Here is an 11,901-nt window from a genome sequence, read left to right as displayed (position 1 = left end):
TCAAGCCTGCTGGAAATCGATCCACGCGGACATGCCACGGTGTCGCACTATAGACGGCTAATTGAAAGGCAATGGATTCAGACGCTTTTTTCAGGGCTACCTTCCTTAATGCATGACATTTTCGCGGCATGTTAATTTTGCGATTTCAGACTGAGGTCGCGTATTTCGTGATGCTTTCTTCCCCACGATTTTGCAACGACCAACAACAACAACAACAAAAACAACAAAAACAACAACAAGCAAACAAATAAACAAAAACAAAAACAAAACAAAAACAAAAACAAAACAAAAACAAAACAAAACAAAAAACAAAAAAAAACCAAAACAAGCAAACAAATTAACAACAGAAACAACACCATATTATAAGTCACTTTCGGATTTCGAATTCGCGAGGATTTTGAGTGGCTGTCCTTATACATCAATGCAGATGTTTACTTATTTATAGCGGATGAACTCTACGAAACCTTTATTTCCATAATTTTTGCTTGTAATCGGTCGGTGATCAACTTGCGCGGTCGGTGTCAATTCAAGAGAGTTCATTTCTTTCCAGATATTTGAAAGCGTTTCTAATCAGTTTAAAGTTTCCTTTGCTTTGACTCGCAGATTAACGGGGTTTATACTTAATTAGGCTCAATACTTTTGAGATAACCAATGCAAAATCCGATGGGAAGTTCTAAACGTTGACGTAGACCCCCTATTTGAGACCCAAACAAATAACTTCCCTTCTATTTAGGACTGACATTTTTCATACTTTATTGTGTTGTCCCATAAACAATTAGTATCAAGCTTTCAGATCTTTTCTGAGTTCAATAAACAGGATGCATTCTGGTCTTACGTTGGTACTAGAACACAATGCACCTAACTCACCATCTCCGACTGCCCCCCCCCCTCAATGTCCCCCCTCCTCAATGCCCTCCCCCCCTTCAATGTGAACAAATGAACTGCTACAAGATAAAATCAGGATGTCAATTTTATGTGAACTTCACAGTGAAAATTTACAATATTTTATAGTAGTTTTTTTCTATTATTTAAAAACATCACAAAATCAACACAAAACAATTTTAAAAAATTAAAAAATCCAATATATAACAATATGTACAAGTTTAACAAACGTTTAGGACAAAAATATTTCGTTACAAAATAGATACAAAAATAGGTTTCTTCACTGAAAAATTCTATTTTTGCACAATACTATTGTAAAAAACAGATAAAGATTTCTACCAATTGGAGACTTTAACAATAAAAAGAATTCGCGATTATTAATAAAGATGGCTTTGAATGGAAATATATTTAACATTTATGGACTTCTTTCAAAACTTTCTTGGATGCAAGGTTAACAGGACCCCTATATGAAAGAAAAGCTACAAATACTATTGAGAAAATGGGTATTTCTTTTGGATCTTCCTATTCACCTTATATCCAATAGTTTTGAAAGGGCTCTATTGTCCAGTGGTTAATCAGAGATGCCAGAAGTTCTAGAAATCATGGAAAACATTTTGCTAAATTATCCTTCTTTTGAAGAAATATCTGGACTAGAGTGATTTTACTTGACCTTTTAAAAACGTTTTTTGAGGTCGTGATGAAAAACAAAAGAAATTGTTATATGTGTCAAAGTCCAATTTCTCTCTCTTCTCATTGGCCTAGAATGTGCCATGTGATGGTCATAAAAGTTCACTATTTCAGTCTAAATAGGCAAATTACACTATAGCATCATTAATACTACCACTACCAGAACCCCGTGCACACTTTTTTATTCAGTTCTTTAGCATCAATTGTCATGAGGAATACTAAATGATTTTGGTAGTGGTAGGTAATGATAGCATCATGCAAATAACCTATTGTTGAATAAATTCAAAAGAAAAAATCTTATTGGTAACTTTAACAGTCTCTTCTATTGTCAATTAGCCTAATGTATAATGTTTACAGGTTAGATAAAAACAGTCTTCTAGTCACTCTGATTACCATTTATTTTAGTTCATTGTAAATTTATAGATTAATTTTACTTACATTAATGTAATCCTATGAAACAGAAATTACAGTTTAAAGAAAACAATGGCTTAGTATGTAACACATTTGTTTATGCTACTTTTAATAATTACTGTTTCATGGGTGAAGTAGACACCTTCAAGGCCACCCAAATTAGCCAATCACAATTGATATGTTCAAAAGCATATATTTTGCTTCATAATATGCGTGTGTATGATCAGGAGTGAACTAGAAACTTTTTAAACTCCAGAATTTGTCATGAACCTGTTATTAATCAGCATTAAAAATGTGATTTGTGAATTTGATTTCAAATTTGTTTGGGTGGCCTTGGTAAACTTATTAGCACTGTAACTCTAGAGCATCATAAATTGATATCAGGAATATCAATTGTTGTATTCTATATTCTCTTTCTTCAGTCTAATCTGCATTGCATATAAAATAAAAGTATAGATTTTTGGGGAGTAAAAATATGATTATTATTATTATTATTAAAATTTATCTGGTGTGAAAAGTGAAAATTCATTTAACAATAATAGTGGTTATATAAAAAGAAATAGAGTCTTTGCACCATCACATGATGGCAGCCATGATAGAAGGCAGGTCTAGTCTGTTTCACATGAGAAAGGATTCACTTTCCCAGGGAGGAAATGCTCTATTTTTGTGCCTCGATCCTGTCATGGCTGCCAACTATGATGCAAACTCTCTATAGAATTAAAAATTTCATGTTCTTAATTTCATCATATTTATTGATATTCTGCTTAAGAAATGTAGAGCAATTTTCATTTTGTTTCATTCATTCAATAACAAGTATAGTATCAAAAGCAAGAAGCACAAAGAGAAGTATCAACAAAGTTGTGCAGCAGTAATTGTTAATGCTGTTACAATTACCCTGCCTATCTACATCCTACTGACAGTGACTGTCACCAACAACACACCTTAATAACACATCTTACTTAATACCTGGTATTGGAATTATAGTAAACTAAGAACAGCCCAATTTAGTCTTTGCTATTACATTATTAGAGTGCATGGCCAGCCAAACACAGACTGAAATAAGGTTCTGTGGCAGCATCAATGGTTAAGCATAACAAAAAAATGATGGAGTTGCCAACTACTGGTAGAACAAAGCTCATGAATGGATAAAATAACAATGTGTATTGCAAGCAGGGGGGAGTTCGAAGGAGTGAACAAACCTTCCCTGACTCTCTTAATTTTTTCAACATTATTTGAACTATAAAAAATGTCAAATACGAACCCCCCCCCCTCTAAGGTTCCGGCCATAAAACGTTATTAAAATGACAGTGTGTATTGCTTCATATGTCATTGTTCCTTGCGCTATTAAGGCTTTGCTTCAACATTTTTTATTACTTTACTCAATTATATAAGATTTATTCTACTGGGTTGGAAGTGGATTCCCCAGACAATGTGACATTTTATAAAAGATTATGAATTACTTGCTCGGGTGAAGTGATAAAAATTTGCAGATTACATAAAAAGTTTTATAAAACATATGATAGAGTTGATATAAAAGAGCCATTGAATCAGATTATATTCAATGTAGTGGGCAACATTCAATTCAATACAAAATGTATAATATTTAAATTACTCTTTGACTTTGGTAATAAAAATAGATCAATTCTATGTATAAAAATAGACAGTAATCCAATCTATGGATTATTTGCATAGTGACAAAAACTTGCCTACTAACTTGGGAGCTTCTTCAACATACTAGCTTTGGTCAATACTTGGATGCCTATAGTTGTTTGTGTGGTGTACTGTCCGTAAGTATGCACAAACGTCATCCGTATCACGCAATGCTTCGAAGAAAGGAATAAGGTTAAGAAGTTCGATATCCTTTGGATCATCAAACCATGATACAACAGGGACCTGAGAAAAAAGAAAGAAATGTTACGCATAAGTATAAAGCTGCCAGTGAAGGGAAAATAATGTATTTGATCTATATCCATCCTGTCACCATCATCAAGAGATCAACAACCAACTAAAAGACATGGTAGACTTAAACACATACATTAGAATAATCAACCATATAAACTTAAAGTGCTACTCTGACAAAAATCACTCAAACTTGGATTCAGCTGAAACTTCCTAAGAATACTCTTTAAAGGTCCAATAATCACTGAATGAAGTGTTTTCTCAATATTCAGGACGAAAGTGTGATATTTTTATGATTATTTTTTGGAGTCTGTGATGTCATACACTCAACATCGATATTGAGAAAACACTTCATACAGTGATTATTGGACCTTTAAAGAGTATTCTTAGGAAGTTTCAGCTGAATCCAAGTTTGAGCGATTTTCGTCAGAATAGCACTTTAAATGATTTTTATAAATTTCGGTATTTTCATTTATTCATTTTACAACCATCACTCCTAATGCATGGTCCTCTTCCATGAAGTCCTCTCCACACACACACTACCACTACATACAACACTCAACTTACAAGTTGATTTTTACAGATGGAGGAAAACTGGTGAACCCGGAGAAAAACTCTCATGGCAGGGGGATGGGGAGTCATTGTTTTTACAAGGGTAGCACTTAATAGCCAGTGGCTAGTAAACCTGTTGACCTCATCATCACATTGGAAATTGGGGGGGGGGGGGGCGTCATTAAGAATTGTAAATAGGAAATTAGGTTCAGAAACGACTTACAGCATTTTCTGGATGAAAACTGTATGATGCTGGTGAATTATCAATTATAAGACAATGCTTTAAATCTCTCCCCAATTTGCTTAAATCCTGTGAAAAAAAGAAAGAAAGAACATCTTAGATAAGCTTCTAGAATTTGTTTTACCTTTTTTAGACAGACAAAACGTGGGTATTGAACAAAATCATTTGAGTCTAGCTTTTTGAGTGCTTGTGAAACTAACCAAGCAAAGAAAAGTTTATATGAATATCTTCATTATCAAGTCACTTCTAGAATATACTGAATACAATTTGAACAATGTTGTTCAACTGACACCCACTTAAGCCAGCCCAAATACCTTAATGAAATAATCAGATGCATCAATTGAGATCCAGGGCTAAACACAATGGCTGATCAATCAGTAATTTGGACAAGATGACCAGCTGCATCATTGAACTAAACAACTTATGATAAGTCCAGTTAAAGAATGGCCTAAGAGGTATTTGGCTGATATTTGGTTGGATGTTGTCTGTTGATCTCCTATTATTTTCAGCCCTGATATTTTATCGATATTTATATTTCTCCATAAAAATATAACTTATATATAAATAAATAAAAAACGAAATTGCTGAGATGGAGGCATTCAAAAGGGCTGAAGCACCATGTTAGAGATGCCCCCATATGTAATTAATCTAGTCTACAAATAAAAACTTTGAAACTATAATATTATAAAGAGCAAAGGAAATGAAATCATGCAAAGTCATTACCAACTTGTACCAAAAGCAAAAAAAAAAGTGAGAGAGAGCTAGTAGCTGTGATGATTTTTTATAAATATAAAGTTAACTTAAATCTTACCTTGACATAGTTTCCTCTGTGAAATACACAAGATTCTCTAAAAAGACGAGCCTTGAAGGTCCCATACTTATCTAACAAGTCAGCCACTGGATCAGCATACTACAAGAAAATAAAATATTCATTGTGTAGTTCCAAAAATTATCCATACTCCAAGTCCAATTCCCTGACCTTCTTTGTCAAGTTTATGAAAAACAAGGTGGCACCTAGACTGTTAATAGTCCCTTTCAGAGTTATTTTGACAGATAGGAATAAAAATTTCAGACTTTTGGATTTTGAATTATTCTGGTTACATTAGCAGTTATCACAAATTTGATACACTTATTTCAATAAAGTTAGTCACCTGAAAAGCTACAAAGCTGAGACCAACAAGGATTATGGGTAGACACATTTTACATGTTTTAACCGCTTGATAACTGTTGTTGGACTTGAGATCTTCTACCAGTTACAAGTTAACCTCCTGTGTATGAGTATCCTCAACTGCTGCAGTTTGTGTCAAAAGCTTTACTTGTTGGATATAAAACATTTCCCCATGATTCTCAGCGATCACAGCTTTCTAGGTTTTTGGTGACTAACTTTATTGAAATAAGTATATACAGTAGAATCCTGTTATCCCAAACCTCCCAAAGAGACCAGAGAAAAGGTTTGAAAAAATGGGAATTCAAGATAACCAGGGGAAAATTTACACTGACGCAAGTGGAATCCTGTTATCCCAAACCTCCCAAAGAGACCAGAAAAAAGGTTTGAAATAATGGGAATTCAAGATATCCAGGGAAAAAAATAGACTGATTCAAGTCCATATGGTGTGGTCTCAAGCTCAAGATAACAAAAAGTTCAAGAGCGGTTCGAGATAACAGGAATCTACTGTAATTATATAGTAAAATATTCAGTATTAAAGATTAGCCTACCTTTGCTAAGCTAGCAGTAAAAAGTACACATTCAAATAGTTCTCCCATCTTCTTTAAAAACTCATCTACATGAGGTCTTTTAAGAACATATACCTAAAAAAAATTTTCAATAATTATTAAGGGTCTTCGCTGTAACTCCACAATAAAAGCATCTTTCCTCATATATATATATATATATATATATATTCTTGTTTTCCTTGTATTTCCATGGAAAATAATCACAAAGGCACGGCAACCATATTGGTGTGCATTAACTTTTATTAATTGTATAGCAACATAACCATATGCATCATGAAGTCAAATGAAAGCCATGAAATTATCATGACTATCATGACTATCATAATCATCACCATCATTGTTAAATAATAATAACAATATTATTATCAAATTATTATTAATAATAATAATAATTATTATTATTATTATTACTAGCATTACAATCAGTGTTAATTTAGTCTAAAGTTCTGAATTAAATCTTCAACCCCCCTTTTTTGCTTGGTGCTGGTGGGACTTTGTCGTTTGCTTTACACTTCAATCATAAAAAGACTACCCATTCTCTTAAAATAAAGAAGTATGACTGACTTGTGGCAAGTCTAATATTTATAAAGCTAACTATAAAAAAGGAATATCAGTACTCCATATGTACTGTACCTGATGAACTGTGCCATCAATTTCAACAGGAACTATAAAATCTGCACCACTTACAGGCTGAAAACAAATCGAGAATAACTGTTAAAAAGCTTTTCAAAGGATTCAAATTTACTGTCCAGAATAGATTTTGTTGTATAAATACAAAAAGTCAATGTTTGGTGTATCCAAATTCTAGCATAATAGGGAAGCTTTCTGGAACAAAAAAAAAATTAAACAACTTGTGAAACTGACAGTCAATGAACCATGCATGTAAAATAATATTTTTCATGCTGACAATGCAATTCCAAATTTCATTGAGGTAAAAAATTGTATCCTTTATGGCATGCCCACTTTGAGGTTTCAACATTTGAAAAGTTTAATCACTTAAAAAATTTTTTCTGCAAAATTTTTGTTATCACAAAACAGTAATGCCACTGTTGTTGTGAGATCAGGGCTTGAAATAGCAGCCTGCCAATGGCCAAATGACAGGTCAAATTTCAGGTTTTCCAGGAGAAAATAAGGATTCACTGCCAAATGAATAATAAAATGGCATGCAAAATTTACTGGAATGACCTCCTTTTACCATGCTCCTTTACTATGGCAGGCTAAAAACGCTTTCTACATGTAATTTGAGCCCTGTGAGATGTGATGACCATTTTATGCTGCAAAAGGGAATCTAAATTTCTTTTGTCAGATCCAGTGCTGTGATATTTAAACAGAACATACTGTAGCATCCATGCACATGGATCCTCGGAACCCAGCAAGAAACGAGCAACAGAATTTTACTGCTGGATTCCCGAGGATATGATGCATATGTTGCCTTAGTATAAATCTTCAGTTGAAGATCATATTCCAAACATGCATACAGCAGCAAACATACAGTATTTTAGTTTGTTTAATTGAACTTTAGTTACAGTATTTGAGTAGAGTTGATTGTTGGTTTTCTCCCGTGTGGGGAGTTTTCTCTTGCTTTTCTGGTTTTCCTTCTGCAAAATCAACTTCTAATTTCCATTTTGATCATGGAATAAGGGCAACAGGTTTGTTATCCACTGGCTATTACAGTAAGTCTATTTTAAGTAAGTGGGCAGCTCATCCATACCACCCATTTAAAGGTATAAAATGGTCTTCATTGTTAGCAACAGCTTGTTTTTCCAAAAATTTTGACTTTATCTCAGGGTTTTCAATAAAAGTTTTGGTAGGTGTTTATGGAATTAAAATAGGCGGTAAATCGGAAATCACTGGAGCATGTAATCAAGGCATACTTGTCACCAGTCTTACTCTTCTCACAAAAATTCAAGATGGCAGACAACGATCGTCGTTGTTTCGATTGCGTTGCAGTTTGGATTGTGTTGCAGTTTTCGTAGTACAGCAACAAAGATTGGGTTAAAATTTATTTTAATGCACTTTAAAGAACTTTAATCAAAATTTACAATTACATTAGGAAGTGGCTAAGTAGGCAGCCGAATTAGCAAGAGTAGACGGCAGAATCTGCCGGTTGCCTAATATCTCTCACAATAGAGCATAGTATGGTGCAATACTCTGTATTAAAAAAAACAATCCAAATTGTGAGATAAATATAGATAAACCAGCTGATCCACTTACCTTAAATGAGCTGTGAACAAGTGTTTCATCAAGATCAATGACTACGCACTTCTTTCCCATGTCCTGATGCCTAATTGGAGGCAGTAGATATTTGCATAACTGTGAAATACAAATAATATTAAATATTAATCAATAATCAAAAGTATACTTTATCAAATTATAAATAATAGAGGAAAATATTATGCCCTTAGCAGAACTCAAATTCACGTCTTTGGTATTCTAGTCCAATTTGTAAAACACATTTCTTCTTACTTCGTCGAATTATATATCTAAGCTGTTACGTGTTGAATTTTTTTGCCGTTGTAAACAATAATTTACGTCATGGATTTATACCAAATGTCTAAAACGTTTTGACCCAAAAATTAAGATTATCATAAAAAAACAATTATTGTTTGTTATAATTATTTGAAAGAGAAAGTTATGTCCTTACTAAGAAATTTTCACATTATTTAAAAGAAATATTATTCTTAATAAATTTATGATAAAACCATGTAATAGATTCTATAATAGATTATTCAAAATATATAATTCCATTCTTAAGTAGTAATGTCAGGCATGTACGCTTGTCAAAAAGTAAATACTTTTGGCATTAAACTGTTCAACTTTTTCCTCAATAACAAGTAAAATTTGGTCAATCATTTAATAGAAGTATTATAGTACGCAGTTAAGAGCCTTTTTTGGTGTTAAGATAATGCCACAGGAACTTATAAAAAACTGTTTATGAATTATTAATGATTTACCAATTGGTGGTTTGCAAGTAAGCTTACAGTATTTTTATTTTCTGTTTGATTTATTCATATACTGAGAATAAACACCAGGGATAAAGCGATGGTTTACTGTTTGCGGTTGTATTTAGACATTTCAACTTATATATTTAACAAGTTTTTTCGTGTAATTCTCTAGCTTATTTAATAACAAGCTTATTTCAGAAATAGTTAGACAGGTCTTTACTAGTCGATCGCTTTCGTAGAATAAACTCCAAAAAAATCCTCACTTGTTCAATATTTTTAATGAATTTTTTTAATTCAGATCTTTATTACTAGCAATGACTAGCAGTGATTTCAACAACTCTTTACACATTTATGTACTAGTACGTCCAAGATCTCGTAATACTTATTAATTTATTCAAGACAAGTCAACGCAGGGAATAATCGAATTCACAGGTTAGAGAAAGACAAACAAAGGAAGCCGGAAAAGATCTAACCCTGGAACTTATCCAGTATCGGACTGCACATTTTATAGTTTCACAATAGTAAATACAGAGAGTTAATTTATTTCAAGTGTGCCTTATTATGAAATCGGCATTGAAATGAACTAACTCGGTTATTTGAAGGTCAGTTGTTGATTTCTGAATGATTTGACCGTCCTAAACAATTCGCCACTAAAGTTGAAAGAAACTAAAAAACAAACCCATTACAGTACTTTATAAATATTACAGTTATAAGAGTTGTGTACAGTTGTCGAGAATTCAGGAAACGACAGGAAAAACCTTCGAAACTCGTGCCTTGTTTCCTGAGCTTTGGCGGTTAAAAACTAGAAGACTTTCCCGACTACACTTCAATGAAAACCATGAAGACAAGACGATCGTCGGGTCGAATTGCAGTCGGCACGATTTGGAGATTTGCATTGATAACAGCGATAACACGCTTTATTTATACATTTCTTGCCTTTTGATAATGTAGAATCGATCGAAAACCAGAAAGAAAGCACAAACAATAACGATCTAAGCTCCACATGAGCGCAAAGAAGAGCAAGTAGGATTTTACCTCACAATGCAGGCGAAAGATCAGAATAGTTTATCATGATATTACAACCGGTAAGAATTTTTAAAAAGCTGGTTGCAAAGTGAAATAACGATCTAGAATACCCAATTAGTACTGAATAAGAAAATTAACTCACCTTAGCATCATTTTCGTCGCTTATGGTGTTGGCATTGTGATTATGGTTCGTATGTGTAACTGCAATACATGGAGTTCCAGCAGTCGATTGAGCTCCAAAACAGCAAAAGAACGACGAAAATATATTGCGATTCCTTGGCTTTTTAGTTACCGTCGAGGGAACTACAAAAACAAAACCCATAAATACCAAAAGATTAAAGATTTAACTTCACTAATGAAAGTAAAAGATATCGAAATAATCCATGTTTGGGTCGAACGACGATGTTTAGGTCGTGCTATGTGCTAAACTAAACCCACCGACGATTAACGAGAAGTTTATTGCCGTTGAAACAACATAAAGCTTGCTCCACTAGAGGAAATACTTAGCATCAAAACTTCATCAGGTTTTAGGTCACTTCATTGTATCAATCGAATGTCATCAACATTCTCGAAGCGGTAGAAAAACCCAAGAACAAAATCGAAGCTCGAAGCTCGCGCGCCGAGAAAAATGTGCAATGCATACTTCGCTGCAACTTGACTTACGTTTTTCATGAGTGTAGGAATTGCTCACTTCAAGAGCTTCATCTTCTTTATTGACTTGTGTTATAATGGACGTACTGTCCATTGAAACCAAGCCTCGTTGAGGCGCAATTTTGACTGTCCGTGATCCAAATATTCGTCGTAAGATCTTGAATGTTTTCCCTCAAATTATCCAAGCAGTTCCTTTGCTGTAGTTAAATTATGGGCTGCCATTTTTCTCGTTTGATTGACAGAAATTTGATGCTGAATTGTTTTAATTCGACCGCTGATTGGTCAGAAAATTTGAATACATATTTTCGACTTTTTTAACGACGTTTCAAGTTTATCATTTACATTCTTCCAGGTTTTTCTTGTCAGGTATCAGGTATCAAATATCCCTAACTATTCCTCCACACCGTCGCTGTTGTATTTCTTACCAATAACGTTAGAAAATCGTCAATCGCACATCAAGAAAAATGCATATAGTCTCGAATTTCAGTTTGGAAAAAAAAATGAAACAAATCGGGTTGCAAAAACATGCCGAATGAATTAAAATCGTATCTTTCTTTAAGAAAAATAAACTAATACTTATGATTTTGTTATGAGTCAAGATTGTTTGTTCGTGTTTTTCATTTACATGTTTCTTGAATCTTTCTTTTTCTCCACTTCAGTGACAACCCCTCCGGCACTTCCCGGCTTGCCGCCCGATTGGCGCATGGTCACATGACTGTACTGGCATACGAGCCCGGTATCCGGATTTCATTTTATTAATTTCCTTTAGCGACCTCCTTTACATCCTGGTCCATTCACGCTATATTCAAAATCATTTTCGTCTAAAACCTTCCCGGTAGTATTTCAAACAGCGACGACAAAAAAATATACTTT

The 11,901-nt window shown here is 33.6% G+C and overlaps 1 protein-coding gene across 1 annotated transcript; it reads right to left on the bottom strand.

Moving 5' to 3' along the window:
• Positions 1–952: 952 nt before the first annotated feature.
• Positions 953–11,236, bottom strand: LOC116297378 (carboxy-terminal domain RNA polymerase II polypeptide A small phosphatase 1). The gene is made up of 8 exons (XM_031705595.2): positions 11,041–11,236; positions 10,520–10,680; positions 8,621–8,719; positions 7,040–7,096; positions 6,389–6,481; positions 5,484–5,582; positions 4,655–4,741; positions 953–3,873 (listed from the first exon to the last, which is right to left on the bottom strand). Exons 1-8 carry the CDS (start codon positions 11,120–11,122, stop codon positions 3,715–3,717), a joined length of 837 nt encoding a protein of 278 aa, XP_031561455.1. The 5' UTR covers positions 11,123–11,236; the 3' UTR covers positions 953–3,714.
• Positions 11,237–11,901: the final 665 nt, after the last annotated feature.

This window comes from Actinia tenebrosa, unplaced genomic scaffold, assembly GCF_029948245.1.
Source record: "Actinia tenebrosa isolate PJP-AT-01 unplaced genomic scaffold, QUT_ActTen_1.0 PGA_scaffold4__44_contigs__length_22323623, whole genome shotgun sequence".
Classification (NCBI taxonomy): Eukaryota; Metazoa; Cnidaria; class Anthozoa; order Actiniaria; family Actiniidae; genus Actinia; species Actinia tenebrosa.
The sequence above is the reverse complement of the archived record's forward strand: the minus strand, read 5'-3'. Positions and strand labels throughout refer to the sequence as shown.

Excerpts from the sequence above, each read along its gene's own strand:
- LOC116297378 (XM_031705595.2), bottom strand. The coding sequence starts at position 11,122 with ATGGACAGTACGTCCATTATAACACAAGTCAATAAAGAAGATGAAGCT. Across the intron at positions 6,482-7,039 it reads TTGATGGCACAGTTCATCAG|GTATATGTTCTTAAAAGACC; the intron begins GTACAGTACATA and ends AATTTTTTTTAG. Across the intron at positions 5,583-6,388 it reads TTACTGCTAGCTTAGCAAAG|TATGCTGATCCAGTGGCTGA; the intron begins GTAGGCTAATCT and ends ATTTTCTTGTAG.